The 21,212-nt window shown below is 42.7% G+C and overlaps 1 protein-coding gene across 1 annotated transcript; it reads left to right on the forward strand.

Annotated features, from left to right (window-relative positions):
- The first annotated feature begins 351 nt into the window (after positions 1–351).
- Positions 352–21,195, forward strand: dnm3a (dynamin 3a). The gene is given in 22 exon segments (XM_084548269.1): positions 352–917; positions 4,401–4,474; positions 4,817–4,966; positions 5,080–5,283; positions 5,433–5,531; positions 6,319–6,490; positions 6,492–6,552; positions 6,555–6,709; positions 6,806–6,941; positions 7,103–7,170; positions 7,240–7,378; positions 7,469–7,555; positions 7,641–7,711; positions 7,801–7,861; positions 9,545–9,571; positions 10,297–10,410; positions 15,095–15,204; positions 17,910–18,021; positions 18,642–18,803; positions 19,129–19,352; positions 19,442–19,600; positions 20,804–21,195. Coding segments are annotated over 22 exon segments (2,580 nt in total). The 5' UTR covers positions 352–756; the 3' UTR covers positions 20,838–21,195.
- The last annotated feature ends 17 nt before the right edge of the window (positions 21,196–21,212 follow it).

Here is a 21,212-nt window from a genome sequence, read left to right on the forward strand (position 1 = left end):
TCATCAGAATTGCATTACCTATCCGTTGGATGTAGTCTTGACTTTCTCTTTCACTTGCCTGGTTTCCAGCATGCTGCAGCGTGCCCACTCCCTCACCGGGAAAGAATGCAGCTGCGTTATTTACAGTAGATGCATCGTACACTCGTGGTTCTAGTTGCAGTGTTTATAGTACTGCAGCGGAGCCCTACCCAGGCTGGATGTGTAGGATTTCAAATAGCTTTCATGGTGTCTGATAAGTCAGGGAAGCCACTTTCATAATTGGCCATGGAGTTTGTCCATCTTCAGCATAAGGGGGTTGCCGAGTTAAAGTTTGCGCATGCGCAGCAAAAGTTTATTCCGTTAGCTGTCAAGCAGTGTTTTCCTCCTGACCGTGGAGCAAACTCGGGGAGAGGCCAGCTTGTTTAATATGTCAAAACTTTAAGGGAAACGACACGCTACAAACTCTCGGATTTTTAAGACAACGAAAATGTTTTTAGCGAGCTATTTTCGGAGACTGGAGATCTGTGAGTTGAAACGCTCAGACTACTGTCGTTACCAGACCCAGTAACTAACCACACCGTACCAACGGCTTCTTTCGGACATTTAAAATCCTGCACCGACTTTTGAGGAGTTAAGACGTTAGCTTTCACAAATAATAACAGTTTAGCCATAAGTAAACTTTTAAGTATGGTAGTTATTCTACCAGTTACTGGTGTAGACTAGAACCGGAGGAAAACAGGATTCAAAGGGGCTGGACAGGTAACCGCCCCTGTTGCGATGGGCAACCGCGGGATGGAGGAGCTGATCCCGCTGGTCAACCGGCTCCAGGATGCCCTGAGCACCGTGGGGCAGAGCTGCAGCCTCCACCTGCCGCAGATCGCTGTGGTCGGCGGCCAGAGCGCAGGAAAGAGCTCCGTGCTGGAAAACTTCGTGGGCAGGTAAGACACACCAACTCAGCTCTGTCCTGTACAAGAAGAAAAAGCAAAGCTATATGTAAATAGGGGCTCTGTATGTAACTCAGGTGTTGTAATAGTGTGGTATTTTTCAGTAACTCCAACCCCACTTTCAGTTTAGTTTTTACTGTAAACAAATGTTCAGTTCTGACTTACACTACACAATATTCTTTGAAGACAACTGAATGACATGTCCAAGTCTCTATAAACACATATATCAGTGGTAAGTTGGGGGAAAATCCCAAATCACTTCCTAAATCTGTTACTTTACTGTTATGACTTCTGATGACTACTTGACAGTGACAGTCCCATGTCTTTTTAGTAGTGGACTGCAAACAATTAATTCAGTTTTATTTCTATAGTGTCGAATTCAACCCAGATTGTCTCAAAGAAGCTTAACAGAGCTCAGAGCAGGCACTAAGGTGACTGTGCTTAGAGAAAAAACTCCCTTTTAACCAGACGAAACCTCAAACAGAACCCGTATACGGGGACGCCCATCTGCTTGAGACACACACAGGACTACAAAACAGTGAGCTTTAAACACAAGTAAAACATAGATAAAAGAGATAAAACCATACCTGGTGCAAATAAACATGAGGTCGGCAGATTTAAAAATATCCCAGAGGAACAGAGGCTTTGTGAACTTTGTGATTTACGAGAAGTGGAGAATGAATCACATTTTCTTTTATACTGTCCTTTTTTTTAGGATGAACTAAGAGCACCTGTTGTAAATGAACTGTTTGCTCAAAACCCTGAAATATTCTGGAGTAATGATGATGATGTCCGGATGAAATGTTTATTTACTTTTAATGTTTATAAGTTAGCCTCTTTTTTTTTTTACTAAAGCCTGGATGAAACGTCAGGATAGTTTATATCGTTAATGTTAGTATTGTGGTAGTAATGTTACTTATTGGAGATGAGTGGTGGGTGGAATGAATGGACGAGACATTATTTAAAGCTTGATGGGCATACAGTATAATTATTATAATTAATTAGGAGCACAAGATTCTGAAACAATATAAATGATAATATAAGTTATATTACTGAATATACCAGGTGAGTTAGCTGGATTAATATACAAATCTATAAGATGTTATATGCATTTAGGTGGGAATTAATCACTGTAGCCAATGAGCACTGGGCAAAGATGGTGGAGCCAGAAACTCAGATGGAAATCTCTGAGCAGCTCCTCAGATCAGAGTTTGACTGAGGTTTGATGCTTTGCCAGATTTTAATATGTGAATTAATTGAGTTCATTAGGTGTAATTGTTTGCAACTGTTGCTCTAAATTAACCCTAAAGGGACAGATGAAGTTATTGTAACTGCAACTGAAAAAAGATAGTTTAAAGAACGACAAAGGACAGACACCTGACAAGGGAAAGTTGGTGTTTTCATCATTAATTTAAAATAATTAGTTATAATTCCTTCTTTCTCATAACTCATAGACTACATGTAAAATGTAAACCTCTTACCAAAACCCTTATGAACCATTTCACTCTTATATATCAGTCTCAAAGATTGAATTACCTTTAATTATAATTTATAAATAAATAATATAATTTGGGCGGCACAGTGGCGGGGTGGTTAGCACTGATGCCTCACAGCAAGAAGGTCACCGGTTCGAATCCATGGGCCGGCTGGCCTTTCTGTGTGGAGTTTGCATGTTCTCCCTGTGTCTGCGTGGGTTCTCTCCGGGTACTCTGGCTTCCTCCCACCATCCAAAGACACGGTGGTTAGGTTGATTGGTGATTCTAAATTGTCCGTAGGTGTGAGTGTGAGTGTGAATGGTTGTCTGTCTCTCTGTGTTAGCCCTGTGATGGACTGGAGACCTGTCCAGGGTGTACCCCCGCCTCTCGCCTGATGACAGCTGGGATAGGCTCCAGCAGACCCCCATCCACCCCCCACCCCTCCTCGCGACCCTTCACAGGACAAGCGGTTACAGAAGATGAAGAATGAATGAATGAATGAATGAATTTTAAAATTGTTGCTAATTCTCATGAAATCCTTTAATATGGACACACTGCTCTTATTAAAAATGTGTAACGATTATAATGTGTATAGATCCAGGAGTTAGGATTCTGGCTGTTTAGTGCTTGTATTGTCAAAAGTAAAAGCATCCAGCAGTTTTCACTGAACTGAATCAAGAGCTTAAGGCGTGCTCATGCTCTCAACATCATGGCCTACATCCAGCTCTAGTATTGAGGCTATATTTGCTAGTCTGAAGTGGCAGATGCCAGACGTGTCAATGCCTGTATGACAGTAGTCAGCTCAGCAGTTTATCACTTATTTAGGTGTCAGTGAAGCGGTGGGGGGGGGTCAGCTTTCTTTTTGGCCTACAAGACGTTCTTTTCACCAAAAACCGAGCTGAACAGAGCTTTGTTGTGTTACATCTTTTCCTGACCTCCAGCATATTTCATGGTCCTAAAAATAACAAAGCTCACTCGTGAATAACACGGTTGTTTGGGTAAAGTTTCATTGCAGCTAAAATGTGTGATGAGGAGACTAAGTAGTTCCATCCTGTCTCAGAGGAATGCTGGTGAGCTAGTTTCCGAGCTTCCTGCAACCATACATGAAACAGTAGAGCTCTGTTAACTGAAGGAGGCCTATGTATTGTCCAGAGCAGTAGGTCTCTCCAGGCCTTTATCTGTGCCACTGCCACATATGTTACCGCTGCAGGGCTGCTTTCCTGAGGGTGTGCTGATGTTTTATCACGCACCTCAGTGCTTTGTCTCGGGCATGGCTATGTTATGACACCCCTTTTGTGACGGACTGTGTTCATCTGGAACAGGATGTAATAAAACAAACTTCCTGGATCTGATTTTAATAGGAAGGAGGAGGGTTATTTTTCACCCAGCCTCTTTCTATAGTCAACACTGCAGCTTCTAGTCTTTAGTCAACACAAACTAGTAAACACATCATAATATAACAGTCCTACACTGTTATAATGTTCAGTTGATGGCATCAGAAACGTGGTAATGAAACTGTATGATCATTTTGGAGAATGTAGATTATGGTGCTGTTAAATGTATTTAATTAAAGACAGAAGTGTTTCCGTCATTTAGCCGAGTCTAGCCTACTACATGACGAGTCGTCAAAATAATAGAAACATGTGTCGGTACAACACAATACAGAGGAATTTATTTGTTTTTCTCTGGTGTCTCCTAATGAACTGGAAAGTGAGAGCATATCTAATCGGGATGATCAGATGGCAAATATTTTCTTGGGCTTCCTTGTCAAGTTATGGATAATTTAGACAATATCAGAACTAAACACTCTGGTGCTAGTAAGCCAGTTTAAGCTCATCGTATAGTTTCAGTTTAATGTTGGTATGTAAAATGATTTAAATTTGGGAAATCGAGCTAATAATTCAGATTTAAGTTGGAAGTGGCATCAGCTGCCGATTAGCCGTAGTTTACCTCTGTGTTTGTGTGTGTATTCTTCTCCAACTTGGTGTTTCTCCTCTAACAGAGACTTCCTTCCGCGGGGCTCAGGAATTGTCACTCGCAGACCTTTAATCCTTCAGCTGCTAAGCGCTAACACTGGTAAGAACGTTTGTGCCGTTCACGTCTCACTCTGCAGCCACCAGATGGCGGTATGATGTTGTACAATGACTCTGCCTTGTTGTCTAAGAATGTGACCTGTGAGACTGTGTGTTTCTTAAACAAGTATCAAAAAGTACTGTGTTTTTATTATCTCACAAACGGTCTCAAAATAATTTTACATTTTTGCTAGAGAAGAGAAGAATTGCAAAACAAAATATACTTCATTAACCAGAAGTCATGTATGTTGCTGTATTATTCTGGGACCCTACGGTCTGACGCTTGAAACAAATGTAGCTATGAAAAATACCCCAACCATATCATCGCTTTGTGTGTCTCCCCTAGAGTATGGTGAATTTCTCCACTGTAAAGGAAAGCAGTTCACAGATTTTGATGAGATCCGCATGGAAATCGAATCAGAGACACAGAGGCTGACGGGATCTAATAAAGCCGTCTCCCCTGTCCCCATCAACCTTCGGATCTACTCACCACATGGTAACACAGTGTGTGTTTTGTGTGTTCCACGTGATATATCCCTGCAGTGTATTTCTCAAACCTATGACCTGTTCATTTATTTGTACACTTTCTTCATATGTGTGTGTTTATAGTGCTGAACCTGACTCTTGTGGACCTGCCAGGCATCACCAAGGTTCCAATGGGCGATCAGCCCGCAGACATAGAGTACCAGATAAGGGACATGATCATGCAGTATATCTGTAAGGAAAACTGTCTCATCCTGGCCGTAACTCCGGCCAATACTGATCTGGCCAACTCTGATGCACTTAAACTGGCCAAAGATGTTGACCCACAAGGTAATCCTGTAACTATGACTCAACGTCCTGCTGTCTTTTTGTGGATTTATTTTCACATTATTAAGTAAAGTGTTATTCTAAAATATTAAATATAGGTTCTGAGCTCACATTTGTAAGGCAGTACAAACTGTTTTTAATCTCCCCTTTAGGTCAGCGCACAATCGGCGTCATCACAAAGCTGGACCTGATGGATGAAGGAACTGATGCCAGGCAAATACTAGAGAACAGGTTGCTTCCCCTACGCAGAGGTGTGCTGCTTGCATGTGTGCTTGGTGTGTTTAGCCATCCAGCTACAATCTAGTCGCGATGGACTAACATAATCATAGTGTGTGTTATCACCAGCCAGAGGCTCACTGTGTGCCAAGATGGCTTTTGACTTTACATAACATCACTGCAGTGTACATGACTTTGCGTGTCCGTCCGTGTTCACTGGTTCTCGTGTGTATATCTGGAAGACATAAGGAGTAAGAAATTTTATTACTGATTGTCTGAGAAGGGAGGTTGATAGGCACCAGCTTGTCTGTTGGCCAATCAAAGATTTGTGTTTTTTTTTTCTTTTCTGTGTATGAGACAGAGTAAGAGAGAGCCCTGGAAAAAGTCTTTGCAGGAGGCTCCCGGGGCAGTGTACAGATTGGGTAAAGCACCACCAGGTGCTGGATCCTTCATGCTTCTCATACAGTGCAAATGCATTAGCCATGGAATCCAACTGAAATAACTTCCCCTCAAACAGCACAGAGCTGAAGCATTAGATACGAAGCTTGGTGCTATTACTTCTATCACTGTACTAAATAGGGGATTTGGCCCACTTTATACAGCATGCCCTGCTGTTGCACAAAGACACACATTTCCTGCTTGTACGCTATAGTCATAATGGAACAAATGGCGGTCTGGGAAGAGTTCCCAAGGACACGTCATAAAATTCAAGTCGAAGCTGTCTCACATCAGAGGCCTAATTTGTTCCTTTCTCTCGCTGCACTTTGTCTTCCTTGCAGTGACCACATGCTCTTCATTTCCCTTTCATCTCTTCCTTCCCAGGTTACATAGGGGTGGTCAACCGCAGTCAGAAGGACATTGATGGGAAAAAGGATATTACGGCAGCTTTGCAGGCAGAGAAGAAGTTTTTCCTGTCCCATCCGGCCTACAAACACATGACTGAAAGAATGGGCACCCCATATTTACAAAGAATACTTAACCAGGTTAAAAAAAAAAGCACGTATAAACACATACAGAGATAAAAACACATTATATGTGTATGAATATTTACTGACAATATTTGTTTGCAGCAATTGACAAACCACATCCGGGACACACTGCCTGTCTTCCGTAGTCATCTGCAGAGCCAGCTTCTGGCCTTGAACAAAGAGGCTGAAGAGTACGAACAATATAGTCAAGATGACCCTGCACGCAGGACCAAGACACTGCTACAGTCAGTCAGTCATTCTGTGTGTGTGTGTGTGTGTGCCCGTATACTGTTTTAAAAATTATTTATGTATTTCCTGGTCTATGTGTTTTCGTCTTTCAGGTCAGTGCAGCGTTTGGCTACTGACTTTGAGAAACTAATTGAGGGCTCGGGTGACGAAGTGGACACTATTAATCTGTCAGGAGGTGCTAGGATCAATCGAATTTTCCATGAGCGCTTCCCCTATGAACTGGTCAAGGTCTGATTCTGTGTAGGATTTTTGTTTATCTTTGTGGATACATAATACTTCACATTCAGAAGTACTACAGTAGGAATTTTGTAATGCTAACTAATGCATAACTTATTGCTCCTCACACAAGTCCTCAACTGTGACCTATGGTGTACTGTGCATGTCCTAAGGTTGAGACTGATGAGAGGAAGCTAAGGCGGGAGATTAATTATGCCATCAGAAACATCCATGGTGTCAGGTCAGTATGCTTTTCTGCTTTCGCATTATTTACAGTTTTCTGTTTTAACATTTTTATTTTCACCCATAGGACAGGCTTGTTCACTCCCGACATGGCCTTTGAAGCCATAGTGAAGAAACAGATATCAAGTCTAAAAGGGCCGTGTATTAAATGCATTGACATGGTCAGTGAAGAACTACTCACCACTGTGTACCACTGTATCAACAAGGTATGAATATTACTGTGTCATGTTCTGTACGTTTAGTGATTTCAAAACTGTCAGGTCAAATCAGATTGTTGCTCTGTTTTCTCTCTGTAGCTCAGTTCATTTCCCAGACTGCGAGATGAAACAGAGAAAATTGTAACCACTGAAATTCGAGAACAGGAGATTAAATGCAGAGAGCAGGTAATTTAAACACACTTGTACATTGCACTCAAGAATAACTTTCAGATTAGTTTCTCTTGCTAATGTATTTTTTTTTTCTATTCAGATCTTGATGCTTATCGACATACAACTTGCTTACATAAATACCAACCACGAAGACTTCATTGGCTTCGCTAAGTGAGTAACCGGTTAATAAATTAATCAGTTTTAAATTATGAAATGAACTAGAAACTGTAACACTCCACCTTGCTATACTTCTCTCTCAGTTCCCACCAAGTCTACAATCAGAGCACTAAGAAAACTGTTGCAGGGGCGACAGGAAACCAGGTAAGACCATCAGTACTACATTCACTGACATTAATGTGACAGCTAATGTTTTTGACTGTATATGTCTGTCTGGCCCACTCTTGTGTCGTGTCATCTCAGGAACACTTTGAAGGAATTTATTCACATGTGGTACAAACATTCACTTTGACTGCAGGATGAACTGATTAGAGTTTGGTGAGAAAAGGTCAAAGTCCAAGGTCACTGTCACCTCAAAAATGACATTTTTGGTCATAACTCATAAATGCGTCCGTCTAGAATTTTCTTCAAATTTGCCTCAAACATTCACTTTGACTCGACAGTGAACTGAAAGTTCACTGTGACGTTGCACATTTTTGACTATAAATCCAGAATGAAAATAATGACGACATATCACACAAATATCTAATAGGACAAAATTATGAAGTGAGGACATTTTACTGTATGTGCACAAAGTCAAGGATCCACACAAATAAATCCCTTGAAAATCTTCAGTACATACAGTACAACATGTGAGCCTGGACAAATAAAACTGTAAGGGCGGTGAAGCTGGTGGTCAGGTGTTGTCCAGTGTCGGGCCATCGGTGAACGTCTCTGTCTCTAGCTTTTCTGGTTTGTCCTGCAACTCGTTGAACGCCTGTTGTTGTTGTTGTTTTCATCCTATTCAGCATGATGAATCGATTCAGCTTGGAGAACCAGTGCATAGAAGATAAAGTTAAAAAATAAAAAATAAATAAATAACGACCAAGTTCAAAGGACGCACAGCTTTGCCTGTTTTACCTCTAATCTTCGTGTTCAGACACACAAGTAGTTTCACAATGACATGAATTCTACAATGGATAAACTGTATTATACACGAGAAACCTGTACGAACGGTTTGTAGGTCTTCTAGCTTCCTAGTTTCCCAGGTAATGGGAGCTTTTCCAGTGGTGTGAGGAGGATGTCAAAGTGAAACAGTCATGATCCCCAAGAAGGTTTTGTTAGTGACTTCCAGCTAAAGAATCAAGTAATATTTAATCCAAATTTTCTTACTATAAACGTCCTTCATTTAGCACCATATGCCCCAGGCTTGAAACAATGGCTAGCTTTTAATCACAGTCTTCTTTACTAATTAGAATGGTCTGTAGCGTCTAAAAGTTCCAAAGTGATACTTCTGTGCAGTGCAGAGTTTGTGTGTGCAAGCGCATGAACTAAAACTTTTCCCTTCGTCTCCCGTTTTTTCCAGTTACATCCCCGTCCCGTGTGTTATGCATTAATCAGCATTAATAAGCTTTACAGCTGCAGATAAATCAAAACTTTTGTGATGTTACTGAGCAGGATTTTGGGTCCAATAATGCAACCATAGTTGATCTTGGCTTTTCACAGGAATTGAGTCAGGGAAAAATAGGGCATTTTGTCTCAATCTGTAATGATTAATGTGCAACATGATATTTATGTGCCACATTAGAAAACTGGGATAATTAAGAACACACTTCAAATATGATTTAGACAGGAACCTTGGTTATAATATTTTTTGAACAGCAGTACACTGTAACCACAACTTGAAAAATACAAAATAACATAAATTATTTACACAGTCTCTCACGTTGCTTTCATAATAGTCAAGTAGTAAATGTTCAGTATTAGTTTCTTCCCATAAAAGGTAATATTGTAAAAACAAAACAACTCTACCATAATGTTATTACTTTATCTCCTGTTTTTCTCTAGGGTGTGGCCCTTCGTTCAAGTCTAATAGTAGGAGACCAGCCTCTTTAATCCTTCTCACTTACTGCTACCACTGCTGGAGATACAAACTTAAGGGTTGTGGGTTGCTACTAATGGCAGCAAACATGTGCTCTGGCAAAAATCGCTTCTTCTAGCTTTATTAATCATATTTTTCAACATCTGCAACAGATACTCTGCTAATATCACAAACTATTTAGCCTTTTTTATGTTTACACAATTCCCTCTGTTCTAATCTAATGATTCTTAATCTTGCTCAGTTCCTCTGCTCCATAAATATCCTATGTCGTTTGCAGGATATGTACGTCATGTCTTGGTGTTACGTCTTATTTCCTGTAACTTTATGCACATCTTTCCTCCACAGTGCCCTTGTCTGTCACCTTTGCCCGGTCTCTTCCGTCCTGTTTTACGTTTCCAGATGTGATTGGCTGCTCTTATTTCTATGCTTCCTGTCTTCTTTTTACCTTTATTGAATATTTAACATTCTCATTGATCACTGTATGTCCACTGGTGGTGAGTGAAATGTTTTGGTGACTGCGCCATGCACATGTCTCACTGCCACAAACTTAAATTTTTCCTCCAGTGTCAATTGTTTCTGACTTTTAGTCTTACTTTCATCAGCATGGTCCACTGTCATTGAGTTGACCTTCTTTGCATAAAAACCTGTCCTGTCAGCACTTTTGCGCTGGTCCTGTCAGTGTTGCCATCTGAGCTCCTTCTCCTTGGTTGTTGTGAAGGTCATATGCAAGGGCTGGATGACCATAAACAACATCGGTATCATGAAAGGTGGAGCCAAGGAGTACTGGTTCATCCTCTCTGCAGAGACCCTGTCCTGGTACAAGGATGATGAGGTGAGACCTGCACCTTCATTTAATACCCACTGAGCATTTATGAGAATAGTGAAACCAAAGCACAGCAGTACGCTTGAGTCAGCACAATTTTATTAAAACATACTTCTGCTTGAAATAGTACGTCAACTGTTGAGTATAGAGGATGAAGTCGAAGGTAAATTGTTCATCGTTGCTGTTCTGTTACTACAGTTATCTTCAATAAAACCCTGCTGTTTTATTGAAGTCGGTGGCGGAGCTGCCCTAGTAGCCCTCTGTTCTGACGTCAGTGGGGCTGCCATCTGTCTGCCTGTCTGTGCCTGCTGTACAGGAGCAGAAGGTCTGCACAGCAAGTGTAGACAGGCAGACACACCACAACAGTCTCATCCTGTCACAGTTGATGTCATGGGAAGAGGGAATGGGGCGAGATCAGAAGAGGGGAAACACATTTCAGCATTTGTATATGGATACAAACAAGCACCTGTAAACATTCACATCTGGATGAAAACACTGTAGGTTTGTGGCTATGACGTTGCTGGTGAAATTGAGTTGTATTGTTTGACAGACTGAGAACTGAGTGGTTGGTAGAAACAATGTGTATATTATATGCTTTTGCAAATAAGTTATTGTTCTCTGTAACCGCACCAAAACTATTTGAAAGCCATGTTGCAGCTAAAACTACACAGACTGTCTGCAGGAGTTTTTGCAACATGCACAACTAAAGGGGCATCTGTAACCCCCTTTTTCCAGCGCAAGTAACTGCTGCTTTTCTCTCTTGCCACCTGGATCTGCAACTGAACCCCACCATTTCCCCCATTCATTCCTCTGACACCCCCCTCCCTGTCCGTCCTGCTCTCCCCTCACTCTTCCCCCCTCACTCCCCCTTTTCTTCCTCTTCTGGGAGTTTAGGCATTTGGAGCGGCTCACTCTGACACAGCTGGAGCTGCCCCAAGCCAAACTAAGACACACACACACACGCACATACACACACACAGTGGACATAATTGTATATACAGTATACAGTACACATGCAGACTCTGATGTAAACAAAGTGGCATGCAAATAGTGGAGAAAAATATACACTCACTCACACAGACACATGGTCACTTTTCAGATAAACACTGGATCACTTGAACACAGTGTTCCAGTCACAGCCCCAGGCATGCATATTGTACACACACTGTGTTATAGGTTTCCTCTTGCTGTCATTCCCTTACTAAGCATTTACAAATCAATTCACTCATGCACACAGACTTAACACATCTGCAAGAAATCATACAAAGACAGGCAAGAAAATCTGTTGACCACATCAGAACAACAAACTTTGGCTGTCTGCAGATCACATTAAGGCGCATACGCTTCACTCGCTACGTGGATGAAAGACCAAATGTTATCAATTAATTTAGGTTCTTGAGTTTGACTAGTCATTGTTTAATATTTGCAAGCCCGCACTATGTTGGAAAAGTTTATCAGCTGTTTACGTGTTTGAAAGGCCTGAGTGCATAGTCGGTCATCCGTGTTATCTTAAGAGATCCTATCGGTTGCCTTTTCACATACATCTCTGTGTGTGCACACACACACACACAGTCATACAGGCCAAACTTCTGCTTCTTCTCTCTTACAGTTCCCGCTCTCATAACTCCCCGCCCACACTACCTCCACAGATATTTCTTTTTTCTTCGACTGCTGCCCCCCTTTATTCTCTCTTTCTTTTGCCTCTGTTGCCTTTTACTCCTCCTTTTCTCTCCCTCTCTGTCTATCTCACCCCCTCTCTCTTTCTCCCCCTTTCTGTGGTTGGCAGTCTCCCTGGGACTGTGCACATTCCTGGCTGGAAAATCTGAAGCTTTGTCCAAACACCAGCTTCCAAGATCTGCCCAGAGAAATCCCACATGGCTGTTTCTACACTGCAGACCTCCCCTTTTGACTCCCCCTTTCTCCTTCAAACTCCCCCACAGTCTCTTTGCAAATACCCCCTCTTCTCCCGCTTCACCCCCCAAAACCCCCCTTCCAGACTCTCCTCACCATCCCAGTGTCGATTACTTCCATACAGTTCATTTTTGAACCTCTAATTGACTGTGTAAATGACTGTGCATTACATCTGCGTTCTGTGAGCTATAATATTTGTACCCTGCGTTGACCTCATGCTGAGAGCGAAGTAAAATAGTTCAGAGTTTAATCTTCACAGCACACTGAACAGACATACATTCCTTCACCCCTCGACTGCCAGGGCTCCACCAGGCAGCCTGAAGAAAAACAGACGGCTCATGCCTATACACTTAATCTACATGCACTCCTCTGTGTGTATGTGCGTGTGAGGCCTGTTCCATATCTCAGATCCATTAGTCTCTAGGAAGGGGAGACACAGGTTCAGACAGCAGCTCTGATGTATGGTACTTCACGACCACCCTGACATCATTGGGAATATAGGTACATACACACACTTATGTGCACACATGCATATACAGAGCAGTGCCACTATGTCTGGGAGCGCAATAGTTATCGTATTGCAACACAGATGCACATGCAGAAACTCAAACTGTGTGAGTCATTCTGTGGAAAAAAACAACTGTTAGTTTAGAGAGTCTCTACTATAAACGGGTCTCAAATAAGCTCAGCTAAAAAGGTGATTTATAGCTCTAATTTTGTAGCCTTAAACATTAGTAAAACATCAGTAAGTTATACATTCTCTCGCTTGAATGTTAACTTCTCTGTAAACTTCGCTGTAAACAAGGACACTTAATTCAGGCTGACAAATTGTACACAGAGATATAGAGATTATCGCGGTATTTGCTGGAATGAAAGCTGTTGATAGCGTTTGCACATTAAAGGCATTTGCACATCTGTTAGCAAGAAATATTAGAGAATATTAGAACCCATATTTGCTTCAGAGCAGAGAACGTGCAGGTTTTCATGTTATCCTGATCGTATAAGTAGATGTTATTAGCGTAGGCTGCTGAGGCACTTCCTTGCACAGTCTAACCAATGTGCAGACTACTGTACACCAGTAAGATCCTGAACAGGTAGTCTGAACACTGGGATGACGGAGCAGGACCCTTTCTCACGTTCTCTTCTCTCCGGCCTTGCCATTTCCATCTCTCGTTGTTTGCTAGCAGTCCTGCCTGAGGCGGAGGGGAGTTGGCAAAAGGTTTCCTCTGTTATTCTCTGTTTTTCTTATCCGGTCTCAGTGCTGGGTCGCAGGGCGAGAGGTCTACACAAACATCAGACATCCACTTCTTTGGGTGTTCCTCCTTCAGAGATGTTGGGGTATCTCGAGTCGGTCTTCCGCAGGGCTGTGTCCCGGCGTAGTATCCAGTCTTGACGTGGCACATTCACTCATTCAGCTAGGGATCTGCCTGTTCACTCAGGGAAGGCATAAGGAAATAAGGGGAGTGAGAGAAGAAGAGAGAGTTAGGGAGGAACTTAGCAGCCATATATGGGTTGATGGGACCCATGGGGAATCAACTTTGGAGTGGTCTGCAGTTTCTCCCCAATTCTTCTACACACTCTCCTACTCTCTATGTTCCTCAACGTTTCCTTGCCTACTTCTACGAAATTCACCTCCCTCTATCCCTCTGTCCGCCTCTCTCCATCCTCTTCCTCATCTCTACTTTTTATTTCTCCCCCATCAGAGCACCCTATACTCGCTCCAGTCTCCTCCCCCTGTGTCTAAAGCGATCCCAGATGTTGCTGTATGAGCGCCAATCGCGTTCTGTCATTTTTTTCAGCCTCTGTTACAGGAAGTGGGCCCCTTTGACAAAAAAAAAAGGAAAGGGGAGCAGAGGAAGAAAGTCGTAGGGTTCAGGGGAGCACCGAGAGAGGGAAGACCGAAATGTACATATAGTCACACCTCGTACCACATGTGTGTGCATGCTCAAATGCGTCTACACTGACAGCATTTGTAGGACACCCTCTTTTGAAGTTTTCTTTACTCTCTGTTTCGATGGAGGTCAAAGTTCTCCTTCATCTTAATTCTTCTCTTTACAACATCCATGGTTTTCCTATAACCAGCCTTTCTGGAAGGCCCCTTCTCAAAGGTTAGACAGAGGGAGCAGGCTGGGGAAGAGAGACGAGGGGGAAGGGCTTCGCTTTTGGAGAAATGTTGTGTTAGAGCTTGAGTCTGAGTAATGACTTTCACATGTGGGCCCGGTCTCTCTCCCTCTTTTTTTTTTGTTCTCCTTCTCTCATTCCCTACCCTCCCTGCTTCACTTCTCCCTACCCTGCCTCCATACTGTCTGGTTCTCCTCACACTGGTCGCTCCACTCCTCCAACTGTTCTCTGTCATTCATAAGTCCCCATGGTGATGACAGACCATAGACTTATGGCATCTCGACCCTGCTCTCTCTCTTCCACTGTTTCTCTTTCACAAGTTAGATGTTCATTAATGTAAGTCAGTCGGACAGTCAGACACAGATCAGTATCATATATGAACTTGGATGCTCTGCTAGCACAGTGTTGCACATCTCCTGTTCGCCTCGCCTTCTGACACTTCCCACTAGAGCTCGAGTCTCTTGGCCCTTCTTCCATCTGAAGGTGCAGGCTGAAAAATATTTACTACCAGACACAACTATTTTATCTAAAGCTCCAGAGTGATCGGGCCTCTGTCTCTGTTGTTTTTTCCTATCAACACCTGTGTTAACTCGCTGTGATGTCATAAATTACCCCGCCGACCTCTGTCAAACTTTATCTTTCTATATTCTGTCTTTTCCAGGAAAAGGAGAAGAAGTACATGCTTCCCCTGGACAACTTAAAGCTCAGAGATGTGGAAAAGAGCTTCATGTCCAGCAAATTTGTTTTTGCTATCTTCAACACAGAGCTAAGGTTTGTGGGTACTGGAGGCGTGTTTTTCTTGTATGTGGTGAGTGAGTGCGTGAGTCAGAGAAGGGAGTTCTCTTCTTGTCACCTGCTCGCTGAAATTTTGGTGATATTTTAAAAGGGTGGACATGTCGGAGGAAGATAGGGAGGAGATACCAGAGTGGTGTTTTGTCCCTCCACTGACCTCTTCCATTCAACTCTGCCACCGGAACTGAAAGGATATCCAGTGGGTACTTTTGCGGGTTTAAAAAAAATAATAAAAATTCTACAAGTATATGCCAGGCCTCTGAGGGCAGGGCTAAGGTTTTAGCTTGGGTTTATGTGTGTGAAACAGATTAAAAAGGACAGAGAGACAAAGAGAGAGCACAAGGAATAAGAGACAGAGAGAGAGACGGAGAGAGAGAGTGTTTAGTTGCTGGAGCTCACCCAAAGCCTGCCTGATTGTACCAGAGCATGTGGGCTTTGTTTATAATTCTGTGCTATGCTGCGTTCGGACGCATAAACGGCATTTGCGAGTGCGTTTGTGCGTGTGTGTATGTGCCTTTGCAAAAAGTGCTCGTGTAGACCGCAGCATACCGACGGCATGCTCATTAAGCAGCTAATCAAAGCCAGAGAGCTTGGATCAGAGATGAGGCTGCTCTTGTTTGGAAAGAATTGCTCGACTCACCACAAAAAGGAGGGAGAAAGAAGAATTGGACGGGTCGAGAGGAGAAAGAAAGCGGGAGAGAGAGAGAGAGAGAGAGAGAGTATCAGAGCCATCGGCCAGGAATGTGTCAAAGTCTGTCCTGTGGAGCCCCCCACCCCTCCCCACCCCCCTCTTTCCTGCTTTCTCACTCTGTTTCTCTTTCTGTATTTGTGTGTGTGCATGTTTTCGGGGGGCAGACATTGCAGTGGCTTTGTCCCTGTCTGACAGTAATCAAAAACCTCAGGAAACTCTTCAAATCTAAAGCAGTCAGGGCTTTGCAGAAATTCCACATGATGAGTGAAAAATCTCACACTAGCCATGAGCTGAGGAGATGAGACCAAAAGGGATAGGGAAAAAAGCTGATGTTAGTGACAAATCAACTCAGAACTAATTTAATCATCTGTGTTTGCTGGTGTATTTGAATGTTAGCATCCCAATCTTCGTGTTATAGCGCTCTAGTATTGTCATGGTTGGCCTGGCTCCCTGTCTGCTAGCCACCACGCCCTGACTTATTAGCCTCACCCATCCTAGCCCAGTCTTAAGCACACAAACCGAACGCCTATTTCTTCTTCTCTCTCTATGTAGGCTCTCTTGTTGCTGAAGTCTATCCAGTTCCTATCTGAATTTCTGTTGCCTCGCATACACATGAAGGTCTCACATATTTGAGGTTAATTGCTGTGTGTTCTGAGTGTGAGAAGAGAACAACAAAAGGAGGAAAGAAACAAGTGAGTGATTAAAGAAAAATGTTTAACAGATGGGCCGCAGCCTGCTCCAGATCCTTTGCTTGTTTCTTGCTTTGTTGGGCTGCCTCCGCTGCCAAAGCATATAGATGGTTAAATGGTGTGAAGAGGGAAAGACAGAGGGAAAGAGGAGCTTGGAATTAACAACAGTGAGAAAATATGTGAGGACGATGAGTAGATAAGAAGCTGTGAGGGAGGTTATGTGAAGTACCGCGGCGAAAAAACTGTTTGCACATTCGCATGTGTGGATCTGCTTGGTTGCAAATGCAGCTTGTCTTCAACGTTTGACAGTAAACCGTTTCTTTTTACAGTCTGTTTGTATACCTTGTAACATGTAATATAGAGGAGTTTGGCCCACCTGCTTCCATCAAAGCTGTGTGTTCCTTCTGTGGTTCACTTGCATGGGACTGACCCATACATAAAATCAAATGGCCTCAGTTACCCCCTTTATCAGCAGATTACGCAAGATGGGAGAATGGGACACAGTGCACCACTTACAGTAAACAAGTCTACATACAGCACACTGGACTTGGCTGTTGTACTGTTTCATGCTCATAAATTTGTCAAAGGATTTTAGTTCGGCAGTAAAGTTAAACTGAAATCTCACGCAAACTCATCAGCCCAAAAGAAGGACCAGTCACAACACGCACTGCTTGATAACGCAAATGGGAGGATAAGGGGATAGAGGCTACTCTGACTAAAGTAGCGACCATCTCTCTTAAGTATTATTTTATGGAAACATACTTTTTTTGTGTGTGTGTGTGTGTGTACGAGCAAAGTGCTGCTTTCTATGGCTTGACATGTTACACACAAAGGCATCGTGTCCCAACAACATTTGACCTGTGTACAGGGTCAAGAGCTGAGTTTATTAAGAAATGAGAACACAGATACTGAAATCATCCATGTGGTCTTGGAACATTTTTGGCCACGATGTTCTCTTTTAAATACACTACACCCAGCGTGATAATTGATGATTGTGGTCATTTCAAAAGTTAGTAAAACTTCAGAAATGTCACCTACACACAGTTCTCAAGCAAAAATAGCTCAGTGTTTGTAATGTGGATACGAGTTGGAACAAGAAACATTTGTTCTTGTTTTAGGTATGAACCCTGTAAGCGATGGGCCAATCTACACAACTTGGTGTATTTGTTAAAGTGTGTAAAGTTATGTGTATGTTACACTGCATAATGGAAACCTTGAGTTTTGTGTGTTATTACTGTATATTTTTAGTGTGTTGCAACTGTAAATGTTTTTGAGATGTCTGACAGGAATGTAATGAATTGCAGGAACGTGTATAAGGACTACAAATGCCTTGAGTTGGCCTGTAACTCTCAGGAGGAGTTGGACAGCTGGAAGGCTTCTCTGCTACGGGCCGGAGTCTACCCTGAGAAAGTCACTGTTAGTACTCTGACTCCTAATTAAACCCGACCGTGACCTTAGCTGTGGGGAGCTGCACCTGTCTGCACTTTACCTTTGCGTCGTATGCGCTCATTGCCTTTGCTAACCTTAAACCCTGGCCGTAACCTCCCACCCCTCTCTCTCCATGTTCCCCCTTCTCTCCCCCTGCCAAAGCGAAAAAGCAAGTCCCCCACCCCATCCATCCCGCTCCGTCGTTGGCTCCTTAGCACAGCATTCTTGCTCCATGATGTCACTACAATATGTGTGTATGTGTGTGTGTTCTAGTCTGTTTCTAATCAGAAGTTCCCCGTCCCTCACCCACTCCCCCTTTTCTTTCTTCTCCCCCCCCCCACTCCTCCTTACCTCTCCTTTGTGTTCCCTCTATTCCACTCTCCCTGTTCTTATCCCATCTAAAGTGTTTCTTCTTGTCACCAGCACTGAATAAATGACAGGTCAGATCTTAATCACTTCACACATCTGTATTAGCATGAACTTACCATCTGTGTCGTCTCAGCACTCCCCGCAGAATATTACTCATTATACATTATTGGTTATAAATGAAGGATCAATAAATAAAGGACTATCTTCACAGTGTCAGTTTCCACTTGTCTGTCACACAGGAGGATGGGCAGGCGAGTGAACCTCCTGAAAACTTAACAGACCCCCAGCTGGAGCGTCAAGTGGAGACCATTCGTAACCTTGTTGACTCCTACATGGGCATCATGTATAAGACCATCAGGGACTTAATGCCAAAGACCATTATGCACCTCATGATTAACAGTGTAAGCTATCCAGACCTCACTGTTAACTATTTACTTTCTTTTTCTTTCTCTCTTTATAGTTTTGTTTCTTAAAGCTCCTTTATGGTTCTTTAAGTTTTGATAATAGTCTTTCTCAAAACTTCAAATTCATTCGTTTAACATGCATGTATTGACAATTAGATGCACTAGTTGATCCCATTCCGGTGAATAAAACAAGAGAAACTTTCAGAAAAAAAAAATCACCACGCCTCTAAGAATGAATTCCTAATCCCAAGTCAGAGTAAAATATCATTTTACAAAGTCTACACTTTAACGTGTCACAGCAGTTTATAATCCCTCTCTGTAGGTGAAGGAGTTCATTAGCTCTGAGCTCCTGGCTCAGCTCTACGCTCTGGGAGAATGCTCTGCACTGATGGATGAGTCACAGGAGCAGCAGCAGCATCGGGTGGAAGTGCTCCGAAAGCATGCAGCTCTGAAAGAGGCGCTCGCTGTCATTGGAGAGATCTCCACCTCTACCTGCACCACTCCTCTTCCTCCACCTGTAGATTCCTCCTGGATAAAACCTTCCAGGTACAAACACACGCAGTGATACGTTAATAGATGCATGCAGTAAAGAAATCTTTGTAAGTCTGTAACCTAAGGTTCTCTCCGCTACACAGCCTGAGTGCGGCTAAAAACTCAGTGACCGGTGGGAAGCCGGCGGCTCGTGGCCATGCTCCACCTGTCCCCCGGGTGCCTCACGGTGGACCCAAAGCTGCCCCTGAGGAGTTTCAGCAGCTCTCTAGACAACAGAACCGTGTCCCAGCCAGTGTGCCAAGGTGATAAAAATTAGGCTCTGCAAGCTGAGTTGTTCTATTATGATGACCTCCATGTCTTAAACACACTCACAAATGCACAATCAACAGTTCCTCTGCAGAGTCACAGGGTTAGAAGAGGTTGTTACTTGAGCTGGGTGGGGGTCTGCTAGAAAATGTGTTTCTCATATTCTCCTTCCCATCAGCCTCAGTAGACACGACTTCTCTCCATGCAGCTTTCTACTGGAGCCAGAGACAACAGGCTGAACACTCTGTCAAGTTTTCATCTTTCTCTCTGTCCTTCCTTCACCCTCCCTTTTCCCCTTTTTCTCCTTGCATGCATTTGTTTTATTACCTTCCTTAGTTTCCCTCATGCAATAACCGTTATTTTTCCTTTTCCCTGCACCTCTTTTTCTCGTACTTTTTCTTCACTTCTCCTCTTTCACTGGTTCCTCCCCTACTTTTGGCCTGTCTCTCCTTTTTCTCTCTGCCTCATTTCCTCTGTGCTCTCCAACGGTTCTTTAGGTTCTTTCCCGCATACAGTCTCTTTTTTCTTTCCCTGACTCTTTCCATCCATCCTCTTTGCCTCCTCTATAGTTACACAATAGAGCACATGGGGCATGAGATTATGTGTCTAAGTCTATTTTGTGTTTTTATATTTATTCTCACCACTGACACCGGTGTCTGACCATGACTTGTGTAACAAAATGCATTGCTTTATGGGCAATTAAAATTACAATAAATGTTTATGTAAACAGTACTGGGAACAAATGTGAACCCTGACTCACTCTGATACATTTGGATGATCTCCTCGCTAAATCAAATCACTCATGGTCTCATGTCTATCAGTCGGTGATGACACACAGATTTAGAGTCAGCAATTAGCGTAAGCCATGTTTCAGAAATACTCCCTGTTGTGCCAGTACAGTTTTATCGATGCAGTGGAGACATTGGCTTGCATTTTAAATGTTGTTTGAATATTACATTCATTTGGGAAAATGTAACCTATAAAAAGGTTGAAAGCTGGTATTTAAGCTTCATACTAAATCCTGACTAACGTAATAATCTGGATTAGACCTATCCTCTGCATGACTAGATGTATATAATTTCTTTCATCACTTTGTTAGTCGTCCATAGAGAAAATAATTTGCATTAATATTGCAAATTAAATGCTGTTATAACATATTGAACTATACAATAATGCCCTCTATCTGATCTTCTCTCTAGGAGGCATCCCCCAGCAATACCAAATGTGAAATAAATCATCTCAGTTCAGAACTCCATTACCCATCTGCCCCCACAGTCCCTCCAGCTGCAGCTGACTTATACCCAGAGACACCATGACCTGCTTGATGTGTAATCCATCTGAAGCGCTACGCTGGGCTTCTCCGTCTCCTCTGGGAGCTGCTGTCTGCAGAATTCACTCCCATCCTCAGCCTGTTTTGTACATAATATCACTTGCCATAAATGCTGGAATGTGTGTGACCGTCTGCTGATTCTCTCAAGTGCCTGAACATTGTGTAAATAAAAATACCACGATACTATTCTACAAACAAAGAATACACATGCACTGTTTTTACAGTTTGTTAATAAACAGGTATTTTATTTTTGAGCACGTATCTTTATTTTTTTATTG

This window comes from Chelon labrosus (assembly GCF_963514085.1).
Source record: "Chelon labrosus genome assembly, chromosome: 7".
NCBI classification, from domain to species: Eukaryota; Metazoa; Chordata; class Actinopteri; order Mugiliformes; family Mugilidae; genus Chelon; species Chelon labrosus.